Source organism: Micromys minutus (genome assembly GCF_963924665.1).
Source record: "Micromys minutus genome assembly, chromosome: 11".
NCBI classification, from domain to species: Eukaryota; Metazoa; Chordata; class Mammalia; order Rodentia; family Muridae; genus Micromys; species Micromys minutus.
This window is the reverse complement of record NC_137980.1, coordinates 39690279-39714578: the sequence shown is the minus strand read 5'-3', so window position 1 is coordinate 39714578 and position 24300 is coordinate 39690279. Positions and strand designations below refer to the sequence as shown.

Genomic DNA, 24300 nt, shown 5'->3' with positions numbered 1-24300 from the left:
TGTGTAGATAACATGCACTCTAGAACATAAAAGATTTACCTTATTTTTATTGATACAGTCCTCTGTGTCAATGTGTGTGTGTGTGCACATTTGTGTGCAAATGCCCTCAAAGTGTGGGAGAGGGGATTGGCTCTCCAGGAGCTGTAGTTACAGGCCTTTGTAAGCAGCCCATAGTGGGCTCTGTAAGGGCAGTGAGTGGTCCTAGATCCCAAACTCTTCATGGTTTCATTCTGTACATTTTTCTTTGTAATTAATTTTCTTTCAGGCTGGCCCTGAATTCACTATGTAGCCAAAGATGACCATGAAATCCTGATCCTCCTGCCTCTACCTCTGAACGCTGGGATTACATGCCTATGCTTGCCCACTCCAGACCACTACATTCAACCTTTTGAAGCCTCTCCAGTTTATGGAGAGAGGATGTGTAAGGAGGGGAGATAGATGTTCATTTACAGACTTAAAAATCAAGACGCGATAAACCCCGAAATCCATACAATGTTTTTGTTTTGTCACACACAGATGTCAACAGAGGGCTCACGTGCACACCCCACCCCAGACATCTTCGAGGACCTGCTCAGCATCCAAGAAACCTGGCCTTTGTTCTATTTAAACATGTGACATTTCTTACCGCTAGCGTGATCTGAACTAGCAGCTTCCAGACCTGGTCGGATAGCTGTTTCTCAGAGGTGCTGGTTAAAACTAAGGAATCCAAGCCTTTGGGAGGCAGAGGCAGGCAGATCTCTGAATTCTAGGACAGCCAGTGCTACATGGAGAAACACAGTCTCAAAGCCCTCAATAATAATGATGACTCAGTGCCTGAGGAATCCTGAGTAGGCTCTCCTAATAGGTACCAAAGATGTGAGGGATACAGCCAGCCTCCTCTGTCCTTCCCTCCCTCTCCCTGTTCCCAATGTACCTGTAATAGTCTGAGTCTCTGAATTGATGGTCGTTGTGGTGGTTTGGGTGGCAGGCACTGTCTCCTCTGACACAAACTGGACCGTGTTGGGGGCTGTCACGGGTGTGGCGGTCAGATGGCAGCCGCTCTGCTTGTGGGCTACGAAAGCATCCAGATTGCTGAACTGCTGCTTACAGAGGCCACAGATGTGGATGTCCGGGACCAGCTCTACCAGTACCGCGGTGCCTCCAGGGACTCCACGGGACAAAGGAAAAGTTACAGATTAATTCCAAACAGACTAGAATCATGGCAGGGGGCATACACGGTTAGTGAATGGTCTACATTGTTTCTTCTTGCAAACCTTCTCCAAATTCTGTTCTAGCAGCCATGTCCCAAGATGGAAGTCACGGCCTATGAGGTCACACCACTTCCAGAGATCACTGAGAGCTTGGGGGGTTGTTTTACAGGAAAATTCTTTGGGGCTGGGGAGACAGTCTACACATTGCTTGTCCTGAGTTCAATAGTTTGAACCCGTGTGAAACTCTGGGTGTGAGGAGTGTTTGTAATTTCAGCACAGGGGAGGAGGAAGCAGGAAGGTCCCAGGGCTTGCCTCCTGGGCAAGCTCCAGGCCAGGGACAGAGCCTGTCTCAAAATATAAGCCAGAGGTTGTCCTCTGGCCTCCATATGCATATTCACAAGGGTGTGCACACTAGTGTGTCCATATTCCCACAATCAGTAGAAAAGAAAGTGAGTTCAAGGACGGGGCCCAGCCCCTCACAGCCCCCCCACACCAGGCTGTCTCCTGCCCCAACAGAAAGGATACTTTGAAAACTACCTCCATTCCAACCACATTTCTAAATGCCTCTAGAAGACACTGACTTACATAGGATGGGGTGAGGACTGGGCTTCAGAGTTCAGAGGACACCCAGGCAAGTTTGGGGAGCCAGTGACTATGATATCTGTAAACTGACTTAGGTGTCAGGAAAATAATAGAACCCTAAAAAACTCAGTGCAAGACACCCCAGCCTAGTCTTTCACACCCACATCATCTCCTACCCTGAGTGCTGGAATGGCTTTGGAAATCTGCCCACAAGCCCTTTAGGGATTCTCCAACTTAAGTCACTGAGGTAGAAGTTTCCCGACCAGTCGGCTTGGGTCACCCCACTTTCTCCTTCTCTCCTCTGCGCCCCAAACTCCACCCGGCGGTCAGAGGAGGTGATGACAGTCTCTACACTCTACACCGCGTGGCCTCCCCTGGTCCTGCCTCCCCGGGGGTACTGCAGGAGTTCAAGGTGGTTCCAGTCCTAGCACGCTGACCGACCGGGCTGGTGAGAGCGTGCGTGCAAGGTACGCCGTCACCCCGATCCTGCGGATCCTGCGCCGGAGTCCCGGGCCTGCTGTGTTCGGGCCAGGCCGCACCTGCCAGCACTTACTTTGCAACGTTCCGGAGAAGCTCTCTTCCTCTCCACTCGAGTTCATGGCCCCAGACCTTGTGGTGTTGCTCCCGGAGCCCCACGGCTCGCTCTACAGAATGCAGAGACTTTCCCAGTGCATCTTTCCCGCACCAGCCGGGTCTACTCCCAACTCTGTGAGGCGGGGACGGATGTACAACCAGCGCCACTTCCGCTGCCTAGAGGGCGCTGGCCCTATGCACCCAGCCGGGCTTCCAGGGCTTCGCTCTCCCGGGGAGCCGAGACCCATTCTTCTGGGTAGAAGGCCAGAGCTTCCCGATCGCTCCACCTTATCCCAGGCGTGCCAGAGACACAGTGGACACCTTGCGCCTTTGCAACTTGCCTTACGGGAGACCCTCATTCCTTAGCAGATGCCAAAAGGATGTGCTGCGGGCCTGCAAAGTGGAGCCCAATGGGGTGACCCTCTAGGGCAGATCCAGCTGCACAAAACTGGGGCGGGGCCTCTGCCCTGTCGTTGGGTTGAGCCGGTGAGATGGCTCAGCGGCTGTAGGGCACACGTCACCAAGCCTGATTTCCTGCCAGCTCACTTGGAAACAGACTCATACATCCGCGTATATAATAAGTAACTTTAAAAAAGAGATTAGTGATGGAGTGGATGGGAGAAGCCTTCGGGGTTCTTCTCCACTGGGCTTCAAATCTCATCTAACATGAAGGGCTGGTTAGAATTGGTTGGGGATGGTGAACTGGAAAGAAGGCTCAGTGGTTAGGAGTATGTGCTCCTCTTGCATGTCTCAGCACCCACATTTAGGTGGCTCACAAGTATTTGCTCCAGACTTGAGCCCTACTCTTGAGCTTATCTAGAAGGTTCTCTCCCTCCACCTCCCAGTTTCCAAAAATATGGCCAGTGCCACTGTCCCTTATTTCCTATGAGCTAAGACACAGTCCGGAAGCCACAAGTCATTCCAAGAGTCAGATATCACTCTGAGAGATTTATTGAGGAGGGGCATAGAGTGGTTGCCTCAGGGAAGGGTGGAGGTGAGCAAGAGTGGAGGGAAAAAAGACGTGGGAGAATGACCACCTTTTACGGGGATGTAGCGCATGCGCAGAGGACTGGGACTCAACTTGGCGCCTAGTGATGATGTAACCCGCTGTCGTAGGGCAGGTGGTGAAGATGACTGGTACTAACATTCCACCCTTTTGTTAAATATAAAAGGAGGAACTAGAAAGGGGTGGTGTTGGGTTCGTAGAGCTCTTTAGACTACATCCGGCTGTGAGACTGATGTCTGGGGCTTATCACATGTTCAGGGCCTTCTTGATCCTCACCGTCAGGCCACCTCAGTAGCTGTGAGCCTCAGGCTCTGTGACTAGCGGCTGGTAGTCCTGTGACAGTAAATTAGTTGTTTGATTAGAGATTTTAAAAAATTTGTCTTTGGAGAAATGCCAGAGGAGAAGAAATTGATAAAAAGAGGACACGATTCATAAAAGCAGAAATATGAGAAGGGTCAGGAAGGGCTATAATTCACTTCCATGTGGACTTTAATTTTTCATCTTTTTTATTATTATCATTTTAATTGGATAGTCTCGGTATTTACATTTCAAATGTTATCTACCCCCCCACCCTCTCCTCACCTCCCCTTGCTTCCATGAAGATGCTCCCATTCCCAAGCGCCTACTCCCACCTCAGCGTCTTGCCATTCTGGGAAAACAAGCCTTCACTGTACCAAAGGCTCCATAGATGCCAGACAATGCTGTCCTCTGCTACATATGCAACTGGGTCATTCCATGTGTATTCACTGGTTGCTGTTTTAGCACCTGGGAACTCTGGGGGAGGGGTTGGTTGGTTGATATTGTTGTTCTTTTTTTTTTTAAATATTTATTTTACTTATATGCATACACTGTCACTGTCTTCAGACAGACCAGAAGAGGACATCAGATCCCATTACAGATGGTTGTGAGCCACCATGTGGTTGCTGGGAATTGAACTCAGGACCTCTGGAAGAACAGTTGGTGCTCTGAACCACTGAGCCATCTCTCACAGCCCCCGATATTGTTCTTCTTATGGGTTGCAAACCCCTTTAGCTCCTTCAGTCCTTTCTCTAGCTCCTCCATGAGACTGGGATTCCGTGCTCAGTCCGATGGTTAGCTGCAAGCATCCTCATCTGAATCAGTATGTCTCTGGCAGAGCCTCTGAGGAGACGTCCATGTCAGGCTCCTGCCAATAAGTATGTCTTAGCATCAGCAATAGTGCTTGGGTTTGGAGGGTGCATTTGGGGTGGATTCCCAGGTGAGGCAGTCTCTGGATGATCTTTTCTTGGTCCCTTCTCCTCTATTTGTTCCTGTATTTTCTCCCATGAGTATTTTGTTCTTCCTTCTAAGAAGGACTGAGGCATTCACATTCTGGCCTTCCTTCTTTTTAAACTTCATAAGGTCTGAGAATTGTTTCTTGGGTATTCCCGGGTTTTTGGGCTAATATCCACTTATCAGTGACTGATACCATGTGTGTACTTTTGTGATGGGGTTACCTCACTCAGGATGATAGTTTCTAGTTCCATTCATTTGCCAAGAATTTCATGAAGTCATCATTTTTAATAGCTGAGTAGTACTCCATCGTGTAAATGTACCACATTTTCTGTATTTATTTCTCTGTTGAAGGTCATCTGGGTTATTTCCAGCTTCTGGCTATTATAAATAGGGCTGCTATGAACACAGTAGAGCATATGTTCTTATCATATGTTGGAGCATCTTTTGGGAATATGCCCAGGAGTGGTATAGCTGGGTCCTCAGGTAGTACTATGTCCAATCTTTTGAGGAACTGCCAGATTGATTTCCAGAGTGGTTGTACCAGCTTGCAATCCCACCAACAATGGAGGACTGTTCCTCTTTCTCCACATCCTCACCAGCATCTGCTGTCACCTGAGTTTTTGATCTTTGCCATTCTGACTGGTGTGAGGTGGAATCTCAGAGTTGTTTTGATTTGGATTTCCCTGATGACTAGGGATGTTTAGCATTTCTTTAGTTGCTTCTCAGCCATTCACTATTCCTCAGTTGATAATTTTCTGTTTAGTTCTGTACCCCATTTTAAAAATAGAATTATTTGATTCTCTGGAGTATAACTTCTTGATTCCCAATCTGTTGGTTGCTGTTTTGTCCTATTGACAGTGTCCTTTGCCTTACAGAAGCTTTGCAGTTTTATGAGGTCCCATTTGTTGATTCTTAATCTTAGAGCATAAGCCATTGGTGTTCTGTTCAGGAAGATTTCCCCTGTGCCTATGTGTTCTAAGCTCTTCCCCACTTGCTTCTTTATTAGTTTCAGTGTATCTGATTTTATGAGGAGGTCTTTGATCCACTTGGACTTGAGTTTTGTACAAGGAGATAAGAAGGGATTGATTTGCATTCTTCTACATGCTGACTGCCAGTTGAAGCAGCACCTTTTGTTGAAGATGGTTGAAGCTGTCTTTTTTCCATTGAATGTTTTTAGTTCCTTTGTCAAACAAAGATAGAGTGACCATAGGTGTGTTGGTTCATTTCTGGGTCTTCAATTCTATTCCACTAATCTACCTGCCTGTCTTTGTACCAATACCATGCAGTTTTGTTTTGTTTTTGTTTTTGTTTTTTTATCACAATTGATCTGTAATCCATATGGACTTTTCAAAAGCCCAGGGGTTGGAGGCATTGCGTTGTTCCTTAGGGTTTTGGAGGTCTGTTTGAAGTTATTGGGTTTTGTTTTTTTACTATACCTGATTGATTGACACAGAAGCAGCATTTCTCCTTTTTCAGCTGTCCAAAGGTCTAGTCTCCATCCGTAGCAGTTTCGGGGTACCACCACAGCCAGGGAGTCAACTTGTCCTTGCTGAATGAGTATGGGTTGGGCTACCTGTTGGGGGTCCTGGATGATCTGGAAGAAAACTAGTGATACAAAGGTCAGGGAAGTAGTCAGTCCCTCCATTCCAGTGGTGACACCCACAATTATGTCTGCGATGGCCAGAAGGGGTAAGATTTGAACTGCCCTTTTATTATGTCCAGCAGCTATTGAGTCCATAGATGGGATTGGTAAGGACTCTTCTCCACCTGTTAGGATTCTGTAAACTCCACCCCGTAGTTACCTGGCAACAGCCAGGTATGCTCTGCCCCAGTGACCTGACACTATAAAAGGGGCTGCTTGCCTCATCCTTTCTCTCTTGCTCTCTGGGCCTCTTCTCTTCCTCCCTTGCCCTTCCTCTCCCAAGTTCTTTTCTCCCTCTCTCTCCATTGCTCATGGCCGGCCTCTACTCCTCTTCTCTTCCCTTCTATTCTCTTCCCTTCCCTTCCCTTCCCTTCCCTTCCCTTCCCTTCCCTTCCCTTCCCTTCCCTTCCCTTCCCTTCCCTTCCCTTCCCTTCCCTTCCCTTCCCTTCTCTCTCTCTCTCTCTCTCTCTCTCTCTCTCTCTCTCTCTCTCTGCCTCTACTACCCTCTTAATGCCCCTCCCCATGCTAATAAACTCTATTCTGTAGCGAAGGGATTCCCACCATGGGTCCCCCAGGGGCATCTCCCTCCCCTGCTTGCCGCACCTCCATGGCCACCCCACCCCCATCTCTGTGGCCCAGGCTCTAAGCTTCCCCCTGGGTTGGGGAGAATGGAGAAGTCTAGGATAGGTCCTTTAGCTCTAGTCTGGTCTCTGCAGCTCTGTCTCCCTGTAGTCCAGGATGGAGCCACAGTAGCCTCATTTCTACCAGGTGACTTTGGTCAGTGGTCTCAGAAAATGCCACCATCTCACCTTATCTTCATGTTTCTTGATTTCTAGGGGAGGAAGGACAGTTGCTCCCAGCTGCCATTGTCCAGGGTTATCTTGTCACCTGGTGTGGTATCAGTTCTCTGCCTCCTGAGGACCTTCTCTGCTCTGCTTCTCTTTTCTCTGCCAGATCCTGAAGGACACAGCTGGAGGAGGGTGTGGCACGTTGCATTTTCCTTTTCTCTCCTGCATTTAGACCATACCACAGGCTGGATGGGTGTTTCTCACTCTCCCAGGGAACTTTCCAAGGCCACACAGATGTCCTGGAACAGGATGCCAAGGCCTGTCTGTGGTCCAGACATGCCCCGGGTGACTCTAGCTGGAATCTCGAACAGAGACCCACTGGGGAATTCCCATTCTAAAATGTATTTGCTAATGTCTGGCAATGGCCTGTAATCTTTTACATAAATATACCTGTCAGCAAAGACACACTTGAAACCTAAAATCCTGGCTAAGCCTCTGTAATGGGGATGATCAAGACTGAACCTGCTGTAACTGGGTGGCGGGTCCACAACCACTCATTTTCCTGAGACCTGGCCTGGAAGTCCTGCCTGGCACCAAACTCAGAGTGACACACACATGTGTTTTTCTGAGTGCTCATTGGATAACTTCACACACTGCAAGTGCACACAAGTCTGCTTCTCTTGTATGGCAAAAAGAACAAGAAAACATCCAAACCTTGCCATGGGGCACACAATGAAAGGACATTTCTTCTCCAACCTATCTCAGCCCCATCCCCACACCCCTCTACCTCAGTTTCCCTCTTTTTACTGACTGGAACCCTGCATTTACTGACTGACTGGATTCTGGGGTTTAGTCCCAGGAACCAATCCTGGAGACCAGTTTCACCAGTTTCTTATTTGTGCCTTAAAACTGTTTTATAGATACACAAAAGGGCATGTGCAAATTCAGGATTATTTTTAAACCAAAAGTTTGTAAAGCAGGGAAAATCCCCTCTGCGATTTTTGCATAACAGGGAGACCAGGGAAGCCCAAATCCAGGTTAATCTAGGTTTGCTTCCAGGGTTCTGGGAGCAGTTAGATTTCACTTTCACATTCTGTCCCCCCACTCCCAAAGTCAGAGGTCCTGCAGGTTGCTTTGTGGGATCTCAGGATTCCTCCATTTAGGCTGGCGCTGGATTACCTCTGGTCTCCACATCAGCCTTTAAGCCTTACTGCAAGCCCTAAACCGCTGAGCATGCTCTCTGTTTCCCAGATTGGCTTCAGAGTTGTGATCCTCCTGCCCCAGCTTCTCAACACATCCTACTCCTGTGAGCCACAACTGCTGTGGATTACTCTCTTAAAATAGAAAAACCTAAAAGGGGAAGTTTTAGAAATGAATCAGTAATACAGGAACTTCCAGTTGTCAAATGCCAGATTGGTTATTATTATTATTATTATCATTATTATTATTTCGGTTTTGATTGTTTTTGAGATAGTGTCTCACTGCATAGTCCAGGTTCACCTCAAACTTGCAATCTTTCTGCCTCGGCTTAAAGGTGTGGACTATCATGTTTCCCACAGTATGTGCCAGAGGCTGGCGTGAGTACTCAGTCTGGCTCCCGTGGACACTAGTGTTGAAAACCAGGAGTTAACAGATGTTCCAAGGTAAAATTTCATTTTCGTGGCTGGGCCAGACTTATACCCTCCATTGACAGGAATTAGAAATGGCCCAGACCAGAAGTAAAGGCCTTTTAATGGAAAACAAGAAAAACAAAAAACAAACAAACAAACAAAAAAAAAAAAAAAAAAAAAAAACCAGAAAACCCCAGAGTTTTACAGTTATTTTCTATGACCATGGAAGAGGAACATGCTATGGGTATATGGTCAGACCATTAACATATCATGAAACATTTCATGGTTAGTTAGTTCTCAGAACAATGGAAATAATTTATAATGTGTAATTCACAATATTATTGGGGGGGGGGGAAGTGCCCCCTAGCTAAGGACATGATCAAAGTCTAACATCATTTAACTAACAATGGAGTCTTTGTTAGTTAAGTTAGTGGAATCACCTGTCCCTTAACTCATCTTTTCCTGTCAGACTTGATGCTTGAAGTGACTGTTGGCACTTCTTGGTTAGGATCTTTCATTGACTACCTTGTTATATCTCTAGTGAGCACCTTCAGGTGAAAGGTGGGCTAGCACGAGAAGGCAGTGTAAGATAACCCTTCCATCAATATCCAGAATAAGCATTTTATTAAAAAGATCTAGAAGCAAACATGGTGGTTTGGTAGAAATGGCTCTTCATAGACTCAAGTGTTTGAACCCTTGGACCATGAGGAGTGGCACTATTAGGAGCTGTGGCCTTGTTGGAGGAAGTGTGTCACTGTGGGGGTGGGCTTTGAGGTCTCCTGTGTTCCACCTCCACCCAGTGTGGAACTCTTGGCTCCTCCAGCACCATATCTGCCTGCGTGTTACCAGCGTCCCTCCATGATGATAATGGACTAACTCTCGGAAGCCAACCCACAAAACAAAAAGGTGTCGAGGTACCGAATTTCTATGAACACAACAGAAACTGTCCTGAAAGCAAGACACAGAGATGTGGTCTGGTCATCATTCCTGCTTGGATGCGGGACACTGAAAGTTGTGTTCACTTCCTGCAGTCACCGGAAGAGAAGGTTGATGCTAATGCTGCCGCGTTCCGCGTTCCGCAGAGCACCCAGGGAACGTCATCATCCAGGGAGCTACGTCCAGGGAGCGTCGTTGATTTAACTCTCTTTTTCCGTTTTTTTAGGAGGGTGATCTCTTAGCTGAAATATCACCGATGACTCTTGTTCTGAGTTCTTTGTTCATTTTCGTGTTGTTAGTAGATTTGCTGGATTCTCTCTTCCTCCCCCTATAATTTTTCCTTCAAAATCTTACTCAGTGGTGTGAAGACATGGCTCAGCCATCAGAACACTTGCTGCTCCTTTGGAGAGTCTGAGTCTGGTTCTCAGAGACCACGTGGTGTCTCACAACTGCCTGTAACTTCAGTTCCAGGGGGGTCTGATGCCCTCTCAGCCTCTGTGGGTCTGCATACATATGGTGCACGCATAAACATGCAGGCAAAACAGTCACACATATAAAAGAAACATAAGCAAATCTTTAAAAAAAATTGTGTCCAGCTGCACACTATCCTTTTTCTTACTGGGCATTTAAATTTATTTTTCAAGAATTTTACATCATGCAATCTGATCAAATTCATTTCCCGGTCCTCCCAGGTCTGCCCTCCACCCCACGAGCTCTTCACTCCCAAAAAGATGATGGAGATAAAAAAGAAAAAAGCAAAACAAAACACATCTATTAGTGCTGCTCATACATTCACTGAAGTGTGGCCAGCTCCTTAAAGAAAAGGGAGCCTTTCCCCCAACCTCGCCCCTGCCAGAGCCATCAACTGTAAAGAGTTACTCAGCATTCTTTTTTTTTTTTAATATTTCTTATATATATATATATATATATATATATATATGTACACTGTAGTGTTTTCAGACACACCAGAAGGCATCAGATCCCATTACAGATGGTTGTGAGCCACCATGTGGTTGCTGGGAATTGAACTCAGAACCTCTGGAAGAGCAGTCAGTGCTCTTAACCGCTGAGCCATCTCTCCAGCCCAGTTACTCAGCATTCTTATCCCAGTTTCTAAAAGTTCTCTTTGATGGCTTCCGGTCCAGGCTGAAGACTCGAAGTGAATCTTAATTACCGGGAGACCCCTTCCCCCCAAGTGAGACTGCAGAATAAAGTTCGATGCAAACGAAAGAGGTTTATTTTCCAGTGCTTCCAGTCGACCCTCAAACAACCCGTCGTGGCAAGTGACTGGAAGGCGACCCCAAATGGCTTTAACAAGAAGTTTTTATACTTTTTAGGGGTACAGATTACATAGCAAGGTTACAGTTTAAACTTAATGGCTAAGCATATTGACCTTTGAATCTATTGGCTAGCTTGTTCCTGCTCCTCCAGAGAACTGTGGGTGGAGACTGGAACCTGGCCTAGCCTTGACCTGAGGCAGGAAGATAGTACTTGGTCTAGTCTTTACCTGAGGCGGTGGGTGTAAGGCTAGAGAAAGCCCCTAAGGTCCTTCATTACTTTTTTGGGGGTGGGGTGGGGTGGAGTAGGGGGTAGGAGTTGTCACAGAAGCCTTCTCTGTCCCTCTTTCTTCACCTTGAGCGTGCAGTCATTAATAATCATGGCGAAAGAAGCTTCCCTGCAGCGGTTACAGTCAGTGGGAGCACGAATCACCAACTCCCACATGACTTTTGGCCACAGCATGGACAATGATCATCCACGTGGTCCACAGTGTTAGCATGTGCCCCGGACATGTGACAGTACAGACCGCGGACATCAATACAGCCCTCTGCCTTAGCTCCGGCCACAAGGGCCTCAAGGACATGGGCCACGGATATCAACATGGCCTTTAAGGCCAGCACGGACTTTAGAGGTCTTTTGAGGAGGTCCGGTGCAGAAAATAAATGGTATTTCATCTCGGATATCCTATGGTTGTTCAGAGTCAGGGTGATTGTGTGTCTGGGCGGCGGCTGGCTTGGGAGTGGGGGTGGGGGAAAGGGCTGAGTCTGCACAAGCTCCAGGCTGCTGCTAGCCAATCTGTCAGCCCTGAGGCAGACTCCTTTCTCACCTGCCACCTCTACTTAGTCTCTAGTTCCGCCCCTCTCCACCGCACACTTCGTTCCTCCATCTTCCCCACCTCTCCATTGCATATTTGTTCATCTTCATGGCATTGGAAACTGAAAACAGCTTTATCCGCAAATATTCATTGGAACTAGTCTTTGGTCTAGTTAAAGGTTTCTGGAGCCACATAAATGCTGGGCCATTGCTGGATTCGACTTGGATATCCTGCTGTTGCCCAGAGTCAGGGTGATGCTGCGGCTAGGCAGGGCTTCCGGACATCCCCTAATGTCTGCCACACACTTTTTAAAGACATCTTTCCATGAGACTTCTGCTTCCCCCCACCCCTTTAGTTGCTCCAGAGCTACTGTGGGCTCTGCAGACTCCTTTGCAACGCCACGTAGCCCTCCCGAGCATTGGCAGATCTCTCGATTCCTTGGAGCTTTGCAGTGGGTGCACCCACCATCTTTGTTTTTCTCTGAACACTATTCTTTAATCTTAGCCTGTCTGCGTCAAGATAAGGCAAACAAACAAACCCAGATCTGGAATAAGAAGGTAAAAAGAAAAAAACAAACAAACAACCCCCCCCCCAAACAAAAACAAAATAGAAGAGAGTCCAGTGTGGCCTTCAGAGCTCACTGCTTGCTAAGGTCCTATGTATATATGATCTATTTCTTCCCTATGTTTTCCTCTGTGAATTCTGTACTTGTTACTTTTCTGTTCCCATGTCCAAATTACCTAATGTGAACACCTGAAGGAGGGAGGAATTATCTGAGGTCCTGGTTTGAAGTGGTCTATTCACCATGTCAAGAAGACACAAGGGATCAGCCTAACTGACCAGAAAGAGGAGGAAGCAGGAAGTAAATAATATGCCCCAAGGACCTGTCCCCAGCACCCTCTTCCCTGCAAAGTTTCTGCAATCTCCAAATAACATCTCCATTACCTCAGGACCAAGTGTCCAAGAAATAACGCAGGTAGGAGACATTTCATTTCCAGTCCACAGTCCCCTTCGCAGAAGTGATTAAGATTTGTCTGGTTGCATTTAGGGGACAGTTCCTATTGTGTCTCGATCTGTAACTCTGTCCCTAAAGAAGATGTAATGAGTTTCCATACAGTTTCTTAGTTATGAATGTGAGTGTCTTGGTTGGTTTTCAGGCTCTTGTGATATACTACTGTGATAAAGGTAACTTAAAGGGGGAATAACTTATTCGCACATTTCCATGTTAGAGTTGAAGTCACAGTGGGAAGAGGTCAAGAAGGGTCACATGACAGTTGCTGCTGAGAAGCAGGGGCTGGAGAGATGACTCACTGGCTAAGAGCAAGAACTGCTTTCACAGAGGACTTGGGTTTGGTTCCCTGTAACCACACTGTATAACATTTTAAAAAAGTTTATTTATTATATATAAGTACTGTAGCTGTCTTCAGACACACCAGAACAGGGCATCAGATCCCATTACACATGGTTGTGAGCCACCATGTGGTTGTTGGGATTTGAACTCAGGACCTCTGGAAGAACAGTCAGTGCTCTTAACCACTAAGTCCTCTCTCTCCAGCCCCACACTGTGCTACTGACAACCAACTGTAACTTCAGCTCTTAGGTGACCCCACGCCTCTGGTCCCCAAGATCACCTGCACTCACAAGTACATACACAATCACAATTAAAAATAAGTCTAACGAGAGGGAAGCAGAGAGCAATGACTTTGGGTGCTCGTCTTTCTTTCACTCAGTCCAGGCCCGTACAGGAGATGAGGCTGCCAACACCAAGACAGAGTCGTCTTCACTCAGTTCACCCTGATTAGTCAACCCACAGACTGGTAAAATCTCATTAGTAAACCGCCTCTTCTTATTCTGTTCTGGTTTTGCTTTGGCTCAAGGTATTTTCTGCTCTCTCTTGAGATGTAGTCTTTCACCATTGGTTGTTCAAGACTGAAGTCTTAGCTCCCACACATTTGTTAATGTGGTGGCTGGATTTAAATATGAACTTGCCACAACTTAGAATCACCTCAGAATAGACTGTGAGTTGAAGAATTGTTTAGATCAGGTTGACCTGTGGGTTGTTTGTGGGGAACTGTCTTTATTAATATTTTTTTTCCAAAGAATATAGCCCTGGCTGGCCTGAAAAATCTCTGTATAGACAAGACTGGCTTGAAACTCACAGAGATATGCTTGTCTCTGTTTTTTAAGCCTGGGGTAACAGGTGTGTGCCATCATGCCTTACTTGATAGTCTTGCTTGTTAATTGACCGAGAAAGATGTATCCCACTGTGGGCAGTACCATCCCCTAGGCAAGTAGCCTGACTATAGGACAGGAATAACCTAGCTGAAACAAGCAGGCAGCATAGAACACTCATCTGTGTCTGCTTTTAACTGTGAATGTGATGTGTCTAGATGCTTAAATTCCTCCTTTGATTTCTTCTAAATGATAGGCTGAAACCTGGAACTGTAAGTCAAATGGACCTTTCCCTCCTCTAAGTTGTTCCTTGTCTGTTAGACCTGACTGGCAGTTGTTTAAGTTCCTTGTTACCTTATTGATCCCTCTGGTTAGTTTATGCATTTTATAGCTATGAATATATTATTTCAAAATAATAGCCACTTGAATACAATTGTATAGACAGACTCTATGAGGGCCCAGGGACTTGTCCAGGGTCACATGGCTGCTTCAGGGATGGAGACTACATGAGTCAGCCCAATCCTGGATGAGTTCAAAAAGTGTTAGGATGGGGCTGGAAAGATGGCTCAGTGGCTGCTCTTCCAGAGACTCTGAGTTCAATTCCCAGCAATCACATGGTGGCTCACGACCATCTGTAACAGGATCTGGTGTTCTCTTCTGGTGTGTCTGAAGACAGCTACAGTGTACTCACATAATAATATAAATAAATAAATCTAAAAGAGAGAGAGAAAAAAAGAGGAAGTATTGGGTTGGAGTCCAGCAAGCACTGAGGGCATTTGTTTCTCCTGGTTCTGGAGTTTGAGAAATCCAGTAACCATTTGCCAGTCCTGGTTCCTGGGGAAAGCCAATATCATGCTTCTTCCCTATCTATTTCTTGTCCCCAAACTAGTGTGCATTTTTGGGAACATTCTGGCAAAACCCCAATGACCGTTAATTTTCAGCAGAGGGGTTCTGTTAGATGAATAGCCAACTTGCCCCTGATATGTATAATTAGCATTCTCCTTCCCTTGGATTTGATGAAGCCATTCGGATACATCCAGAGCGCTAAGGGTTTTCACCAGCCTTACACCCATCGCCTCAGGTCAAGACCAAGTACCAGCTTCCCACTTCCCGTCAAGGCTAGGCCAAGTTCCATCCTCCACCACAGTTCTCAGGAGGAGCAGGAACATTCTTAAAGAAACCGCAGAATGTACTGATAGTCACCTGACCTTCTGGTCCCAGTTAAAGTTCGAATGCCTGTCACAATCTTGCTAGCCAATAGATTCAAAGGTCAAATTGCTTAGCCATTAAATTTAAACTGTATAACCTTGCTGATGTAACCTGTACCCCTAAAAAGTATGAAAACTGCTTGTTATAGCCATTCTGGGTCACCTTCCAGTCACTTGTCATGAGGGTTCTGAACTCCACGTGGGTGCTGGGAACCCTAGGACTGCTGAAAGAGTGACAAATGCTCTTAACTGCTGACCCACCTCTAATGCCCCAAGGCCAAACATAAAAAAATACTTTATTCATTCCTTTAATTTTTTATATATGTCTATATTTTAATCATATTCACCCATAAACCCCCTCCATCTTCCTCTTCTCTCCCATTCTCCCTCTCTCCCTTATTCCATCCTTCCCTTCCCTGCCCCTCCTTTAGGACCCACTGAGTCCAATCATACTGGCTCTAAGTGTATGTAGAGCCATTCACTGGGCATGGTCACCCTGGCACTAGCCACACTCCTGAAGACACCCATCTCTTTCTTTCTTAGCTCCCACCAACTGCCAGCCACCTCAGCAGGAGGCAGAACCCTATGAGCTCCTTCCTTCTTGCTCTGCAGTGTTGTTTAGGTCTTGTGACAGAAACCATGGTAACTGGAAGTTCCCAAGGTTGTAAGAGCCTGGTTCAGAGGCTGCAGTTAGCAGAGACATTCCACCCTCAGGCTCTGATACTCTCTCCATGGGTCTTCTGCTGTGTTCTCTGTACCCTGGAGGCTGTTGGAGTAGATGTCACATTCAGGGTTGAGCAGTTAGTGTTCGCACTTTGGCTCCTTGGCATATGAATGCCTTTTTTCTTTTTTTTAAAAAGTAGGTAAGATAGAGTTTATTCAGGGCATGGCGAGGGGAGTTGGAGGAGAGAGAGAGAGAGAGAGAGAGAGAGAGAGAGAGAGAGAGAGAGAGGCAGAGGAAGAAGGAGGAGGAGCAGCAGCAGCCATGAGCACATGGAGAGAGGGGGAGGAGGGGAATGGGGAGAGAAGAGAGCAGGAGCAAGAGGACGGAGCATGAGTGACTTCTAAAAGCCATGCATTTACTACAAGTTCTGAGTACAACCCGATGATACAGTTAGCCATAGATAGACCTCATGTCTACGTGAGACCTCACATCTCTGTAAGCAAATCAGGCTAGTAGGTTCTGGGGGCTGCAACTGTGGAGAACTCACCGGCTTTTCCCCTCATCCATTTTTTCATTTTTTTTTTAATGCACACACATGATGGATAATGTACGCATATGGTGTGTAGTATACACTCCATGAGTCTGCCATACTACTCGGCCAGAGACAGTATTCAGAACCAGCATTTCCAGCAACTGACAATATGAGGCACTGGGTGTGTCCCTGAGCCAAGGGTGGCTCTGTGGTGCACTCTGGGATTAAAAAACGGTGTAGGGCTGAAGAGATGGCTCAGTGGCTAAAAGCACTGACTGCTCTTCCAGAGGTCCTGAGTTCAATTCCCAGCAACCACATGGTGGTTCACAACCATTAGTAATGAGATCTGATGCCCTCTTCTGGTGTGTCTGAGGACAGCAACAGTGTTCTCATATACATAAAATAAACAAATCTTAAAAACCTCTGTGAATCCGGATTAAAACCCTTTCAAGGCTTAGTTCTATGCGGAGGCACTGCTGGGCTCAGGGGGCCACTGAGATGGGAACTGTCCCTGGATGAGAGACACAGTGATGAGTCTAAGTTTGAAGTTCAGAGATCATGGTTTAAGTTCAAGTACTCATGACACATTCTCCCTAAAGTCCTTCTTCTTCTTGTTGTTGTTTTTTTTAAAGATTTATTTATTTTATGTATATGAGAACACCGAGTCATCTCTCCAGCACTCTCCCTGAAGTCCTAATGTTGAGAACTTCTGTTGTGGTTCAGACTGGCTCTCATATCGTCTCTGGTAACGTGTCTATATATTTTTATTATATCTGCTGCCTGCTTTTGAGGGGAGGAGGACAGAGATTGCCCCAAAACTTGAGGCAGACAAGAATAATGGTTTGAAATGTTCGTTGTTATGAGGATTTGGGAACCCAGAGTTTGGGATCTTATTTTGTAACATTTGTAATTTGCTTTTTTTCTTCTTTTTCTTGTTAATTTTACCCATAATGTGTATCAGCACACACCTTATACTCATAATGTGACTTAAAAACCTCCACATCTAATTCTGCTCATAAAAGGAATATATGTTAAATCCAGGAAGTTCTATGTTTGCATGTAGCATGCATTAGAGGATCATACCGTAATATTTATGTTCTCTCTTGCTCTGACACACACAGACATCACCCGTGTGTGTGTGTGTGTGTGTGTGTGTGTGTGTGTGTGTGTGTGTTCTTTTCTTAAGACAGAGTCTCTTGTGGGCTTCACCTCACCACACAGCTAAGAATGACCTTGAGCTTCTGATTCTCCTGCCTCTGCCTTCTCAGTGTTTGCACATCAAATTTTATGTAGGGCACATTTCAATTTGTGTATGTGTATTTTGTGTGTGTGTGTGTGTGTGCGCGCGCGCGCTCTGGAGCTCGTGATGAGTCACGAAGCTGCGAAAGGGACCCTGAGAGGGGGAAGGGAAGGGAGTGGGCTGGTGAAGGAAAGCAAGGGAAATGAAAGAGGGATTGGGAAGGTCTGTGGCTGGGAAAAAGAGGAGAGTCTAGAGAGTAAGGGAGGAGGACTGGGAGGAAGAGGGAATGCAAAACACACACACACACACACACACACACACAGAGGCATGCACACACACATGCATGCACACACACACACACGCCTTTAAAAAAATAAAGATAATAAAGTAGTAACAACAATAAAAAGTCACCCTTGTCCAGTTTTGTATCACATACACTGATTGTGCCCTTGTCCTGGTTTAATTTTTTAAAAATTTTTGCCTTTGCTGTGAACTTTAATTTTAAGCTGTGCCCTAAGTCACTTTTAAAACAAGTCACTAATTCTTTAGATCAAGGCCATAAATGCCCAGTTATCTGGAGGATTCATGATTAAAAACAAAGCAGTTTTTCTTCTTTCCTTCCTTCCTCCCTCCTTCCTTTCTTTCTTTTAAAAAAAAATTGATTCCAATATTAGGTCATCTTCAGAGGTACTGCGCAGGTATGTGGAATTGGAAGCCACGACAGATTCAGAAGCTGTCAGCTCAGGTTTATGACTGAGTTATTTGAATCACCTTGTTGGCCAGGAAATGAAAGAGAAGACCAGCAGACACTCCTACTGCTCCCGGGAGTGTCACCTGCTCTGCTGCCCAGCGTAGAACCACTGTGGCTCAGCAGCTCTGGAGCTCTTTGTGAGGAATGGGACCCCAGAGGGAGATGCACACTTCATAATTTAGTGGTGACATCCTTACAGAAGAAAAAAAAAAAAAACCAATCTAGCTTCTGGGTGTTCAGCTGTGATTCAGAATGGGATTGCTCACTCGCTGCTGTTTTTCAGACTTCCTCTTGCAGAGGGGCCTCCTGTTTCTGCTCACCTTAGCCAGTTTGTGAAGATACTGAGTTCCAGTTTGGGCTATTTCTGGGCCCAACCCCACAAGAGAGGGACAGTGAGAAAACAAATCCCAAATTCAGAACCAAGGGAGCCTACTTGACAAAAAGCTCATGCATGTTATGTTAAATCTTTCCCACAGAGAACCTTTGGCTGGATTTTATTCTTTAATCTTCTAGCCTAAGTCCAACTGTCACAGGGAAGGTTGGGGTGGCTTTTATAGTGACCTTTAAAGAAGACACTGAATAGCTTTGTGTGTGTGTGTGTGCGCGTGTGCGTGCACGTGGTAATATCTATACTACATGTAGTACTTATTATATATTATTCATATTTATATATCATATATATACTATTTATTTATGTGTGTTAGGGAATGGTTTTGTGCACTGTATATTCATATGCTGATTTCTGTGCCCAGAGAACTTGTTACAGTCTATATGTTGGCACTGTCAAGATTATTGGACCATCTTTTGTATCAAAGTTGTATAAAGAATGTTCCCCAATTATCTGACTGATTGGTTAAAAAAGATCTGATTATCCTATGGCTGGGCAGGAGGACAGAGGAGATGGGACATCTGAGCCATTGAGGGTGTCTCAAATCAGAGAGGGAGAAAGAGGGAGAGGAAGAGTAGTCATGGACAGACCATGAGGTCGTCATGGGAGAATAGCCATGAGAACACACATGGGGCAGAGCGAGGCAGAGCAATTCGCAGATTGAAGGTAAAGGACGCGTGGTTGGGAAGTAGGCAGCCTTAGGGGGGGACAGAATAGCTCAGAACCTGCCCAGCACAGTGCATGTTAATAAAAACTGTGTTATTTGGGAGCTAAAATGGGTTAGACAGGGCATTTCTATGTCCTGTCATTACTTGGGAGCACAATAAACGAACACCCCACCCTCAAGAATTATTTACGTGTATGTATGTGTGTATGTGTATGTAAGGGGGCACGCATATAGCAGGTACCTGCAGAAAGCGTTGGATCTCATGGAGTTGGAGTTACAGGTGAACAGTTTATCCTGGATGCAGGGAGCCAAACAAGTCTCTTGGAAGATCAGCCAGCGCTCTAAGCTGTTCAACTACCTCCCCAGCCCTGTTTTTTTTCCTTTTTAAAAATTAACATATTAGCATATTAGAAATCATGATGCAGCCAATGTGTTCTTTTTGTTTCTTACTAGTGACCCATTGTTAGTTCTGGTTTGAAGGTGGCACATGCCAAGCATCTAGGTATTTGAATACTGAGTTCTTAATCACCGCTGCGATTTGGGAGACCGTGGAACCTTTAACAGCCTGTGCCTTGTTGAAGGAAGTGCGTCATCAGGGAGGGTGGGCTGCTCTACCCTGTTGGAGGAAGTGCGTCAGTGGGGAGGGTGGGTTGTACCCTGCTGGAGGAAGTTCGTCAGTGGGGAGGGTGGGCCACCGTACCCTACTGGAGGAAGTGCGTCACCGGGGAGGGTGGGCTGTATTGGGTGGAGTAAGATGTGAGCTCTCTGCTTCTTAGCCACCTTGTGACTTAACTAGATGTATTGTTAAGTCTTGTTTCCTCAAATTGAGCTATTCTCCATTTCTTTCCCGTGATGCACTGTGCATTCTCAACCATGAGCCTAAGTCAGTCGTCCGTCCCTTCTTCCTTCCTCCTCTCCCTGTCTTCCCCTCCTCCCCCCCCTTCGCCCTCACTCGCTTCCTCCCTACCCCCTCAATTCCTCAAACTGCTTTCTTCTCGACAGTGTCTAGAAAAAATAAGTAACAGACTCTTAAGATTAGGATGGGAGGAAGGATAAATCTCACCCGAAGGAAGTTCTTGTGACTTTGAATCATGGGTAAGATTTCGAAATGTTGCATGTTTGTGTGACCTATGGGTATCGAGATGGCCAGACAGCTACCGTATTAGAGCAGACAATCACAAGGGAAGAGATGCAGTTTAGGGAGATGACAGAGACGCCTGCCAGGGACCTGAGTTGAGTTTCCAGCACCTATGTCAGGATGCTCGCAACTTCCTGTGACTCCAGCTCCAGGGGAATCTAACAACCCTTTTCTGGACTCCAGGGGCCCCTGTAGGTATGTATGCATCTACATATGCACGTTCACATAAATGAATACAAATAAAATTATTCTTTAAAAAAAAACAGAACAAAAAAAAAATCCTGTGCTTCTAAAATGTTACTATTCTCTGGCTGCTTAGAGGGGGGTGAGCCTGGAACCTTTGATACACTCAACACAGCTCACCACCGGATGTTCCTCTCACCTCTCTGCCTCCTTCCATGCTAACTTGTTCTGCAGCCCAACTGGCGATGTGACGGAGGATTTCAAGCACCGCCAATCAAACATTTACTGCATCAGAAGTGACATAGCACAGTTTGATTTTAATATTTATAACAAACCAAGTGTCAGTTAAAAAATTTATTTACCTGGGGGGGTGTGTATGTGGGCACCATACATCATGGCACATAGCTATGGTCCATATGTGGACATACAGTACATATGTTCTCTGCTTTCAACGTATGGGTACCAGGGATCAGGCTTGGCAGCTGGGCATCTCACCAGCCCCAGATATGAAGTTTTGAGTACATAAAGCTAGTCTTCCAGTATCATAAATTTCGTAGTGATCGGTTCCCCTCCCCTCTACCTTTTCCCTTTCAACAAATCACAGACCGGAGAGGCCAGCTATGCTAACACCATTCTTTATTTTCTTAAAAACAATTTCTCTCAGGCATGTTTTAACACATACTTCAGGAGGAAGCATGGTAATTTTTAATTTATGCAACATCGATTTTTTTGTTTGTTTTATGGTAGAAACGTGAACGCCACATATATAAATAGTCGCCTAATATTTCTTAACCTTTGTGTTAGCTCTCAAGAGGATTTTTTTTTTCAGGAATGGATTTTTTTTTTTTTTTTTTTTTTTTTTTTTGGTGAAGAAAGTCAAGTGTTGTGAGTATAACTCTTGCCTTCCTGGTTTTATTTTTCAAACTCGAAAGCATCGTTTGTATGAATGCCTGAAGCATTTCCTCCTGAGACAGCACCTGGGTTTTGTTCTTGTTTGCATAACGGCCTAGGTCTCAGTAGTCACGTCTTGTGAATGGAGATGGTCAAAAAGATGTTTCTGGGCCTTCGGGACCAGGATTCATTGTGATTGGAACCTAACGAAGCCCCTTCCATTTCTCAGTTAAATGGCTGTGCCTGCTCATGCCCGCTCTACGATCGATTGCTTTTCCCTTACCGAGGCTCAGTTGTTTCAGTGGGTTTGTGGATATTTGTGTATCTGATGGGCTCACGTGCACAGATGTGCAGTTATGTTGAGGCCAGGGTGTTGCTGTGTCATTCACCTGGTGTCATTTGTGGCTCACCAGGCAGGGCTGGATGGCTAGAGAGCCCCAGGAATCTGCCTGTCTGTCTCCCCAGCACTGGGATTCTAAGCTTGTGCCACTACACCTGTCTTTTCTTTCTTTCTTTCTTTCTTTCTTTCTTTCTTTCTTTCTTTCTTTCTCTTCCTTCCTTCCTTCTTTTTTAAAAAGAGAAATGCTGTAATGGTAAAGCTCAGCACACTCTGGCATCAAGACTGGCATGGAGCCAGAGCAGCAGGGACGGCTGGGTGACCCCATGGAGTGTCAAATGGCAAAGAGGATGAAGAAGGCGACCATCACGGTCGCCAACAGGGCAAAGCCTAGAATGGCACAGGAGAAGAGCTGTTGTTTGGGAGATGGATTCCTGGCATAGCCAATAATCAAGCTACCAAACACTGTTCCAATGCCAGCCCCTGATCCAGCCACACCTACTGTGGTGGCCCTAGCACCAATCAACCTGGCTGCTGTGTCAATGACCCAGGAAATTTCTGTCTGGCCACCTGGAGAGGGGAGCTGCCGCAGGAAGGCTGTAACATGAGGCTTCTGGAACATTCCGCAGCAAGGCAAACACAGGCCTGATTAGACTCCTCACACAGGATTGGAACAGGGGAATCCGTGTCTTGGTGCATCTTTCAATCTCTTAGCTTCAGCCCTTGGTCTCAGCTCTCAGCTCTCCCACCCTTGTGTCCTATGCCTGACTTTTTAAGATTTGCTGTGGGCATCACACTCGGGCCTTCTTGCTGGTGTGACTGTCTTCCCTGTCCATGACTGTGTTTTGATGTCAGTGGTCACATTTACGTAAGTCACAAAGCCCACAGATTTCTCCAGGTCATATCTACTTATTTACATGTTTGCCATTTCGATGCCATTTTGTTGCCTGTGCTCTGGACCACTGGCCACCTGACCCTACCTGCCATTGGGGTTTGGGGGTGAGTTGGCACAGAGTCAACGTGACACCGACTCCTCCAGGAGCAGGTGAGAAACGCTGCAGCAAACTCATCTGAACATTGCTGCAAGCTCCTTTAATACCCTCCATCTTCCCATTGCTCCCAAGAAAGCATCTCTTCTAAACATCAGTTCCTGATTGGTTGGTACTGTCTGCACCAGCAATCCTTGGTCTCTTAGGCAGTCCTCAATTAGGTCCTCCTGCAGGAGATGCTTTTGTGTCCGAGGATCCCCCAGTGTTCCTGCTACAATAAATGGTTTCATTACTTGCTCCTTACTGTTTATCTGTCAGTAGTCTCTAAGAATGGTACCTTCTATCACTTGAATACAGAACACCCCTCATAAGCTCCTCATTTGAATACCGTATTCCCATTTGCTGGTGTTTGGGGGGTATTCCGGAAATGTAGAAGATGGGACAGAGCTGGAGAAAATAGTCACCAAGAGTGAGTCCTCAGAGGACATAGTATCTCTGACTATTTCTTGTCTCTCACCTTACTTCCTCATCAACCATGATGTGAACTGCTTGGACATGCCTTCACTGTCATGGTGGACAAAACCCCTGGCAACTAACTAAATGAAACTTTGCTTTCTTAATTATTGTCTGCTAGGCATTGTGTCTCAGTTCCATAACTCAGGTCTTGTGGGTAAATGAGATGAACCTGGGCATGCAGGTCTCTCTCTGACATTCTAATTTCATATTCTTTGGTAGTCAGATTACTAGCTCATCATTTTGTATCGGGCTGGAGAAATGGCTCAGTGGTTAAAAGCACCAACTACTCTTCCAGAGGTCCTGAGTTCAATTCCCAGCAACCACATGGTGGCTCACAACCATCTGTAATGGGGTCCATTGCCCTCTTCTGGTGTGTCTGAAGACAGCTACAGTGTACTCATATATATAAAATAAGTAAATCTTTTTAAAAAAGGTAGATAAGGTCAATCTGAGTTCATTGTTTCAAAGGATATGGTTCTCCCGGGAAAGGTATATCACAACCCACACCATCCTGGGAGAGAAATAGATGGGGCAGGATCTAGCTTTTCCTCAATGACCTACCACCTCAGTGACCTACAATCCCAGTGACCTACTTCCCCCAGTTACCTACTTCCCCCAGTGACCTACTTCCTCCAGTGACCTACTTACCCCAGTGACCTACTTCCCCTAGTGACTAATTTCTCCAGCATGACTTACCTCTTACCATGGACCAATGACGCTGTCACATTCCAAGACCATTAGCATGAATCCATTCATGTCAGAGCAGCCATGAAACACTGAGCTCTTGAGACATTCTCACAGACACCAGCAGATGTACAGGTGTTTCTCAAGGCAATTAGTGCAATTAACCACCACACCGAGGGTATGCAGAAAGACACAAAGGTCACATGTTTTTGGGTTTTGGTTAATTTAGAACTTAAGCTCACAGCTGGAAAAGGATTCCCCCAACTC

At 46.0% G+C, this 24300-nt stretch overlaps 1 protein-coding gene across 2 annotated transcripts in view; it reads right to left on the bottom strand.

Annotated features, from left to right (window-relative positions):
* Positions 1–2464, bottom strand: part of ZFP64 (ZFP64 zinc finger protein) — a gene marked incomplete at both ends in the record, with an annotated part of 58477 nt that extends 56013 nt beyond the window's left edge. For both annotated transcript variants that reach the window (XM_080924685.1, XM_080924684.1), the window contains 2 exons: positions 914–1147; positions 2326–2464. In XM_080924685.1, the coding sequence (XP_080780811.1) occupies positions 914–1147; positions 2326–2371 (280 nt within the window). The remainder of the gene's footprint in view (positions 1–913; positions 1148–2325) is intronic.
* Positions 2465–24300: the final 21836 nt, after the last annotated feature.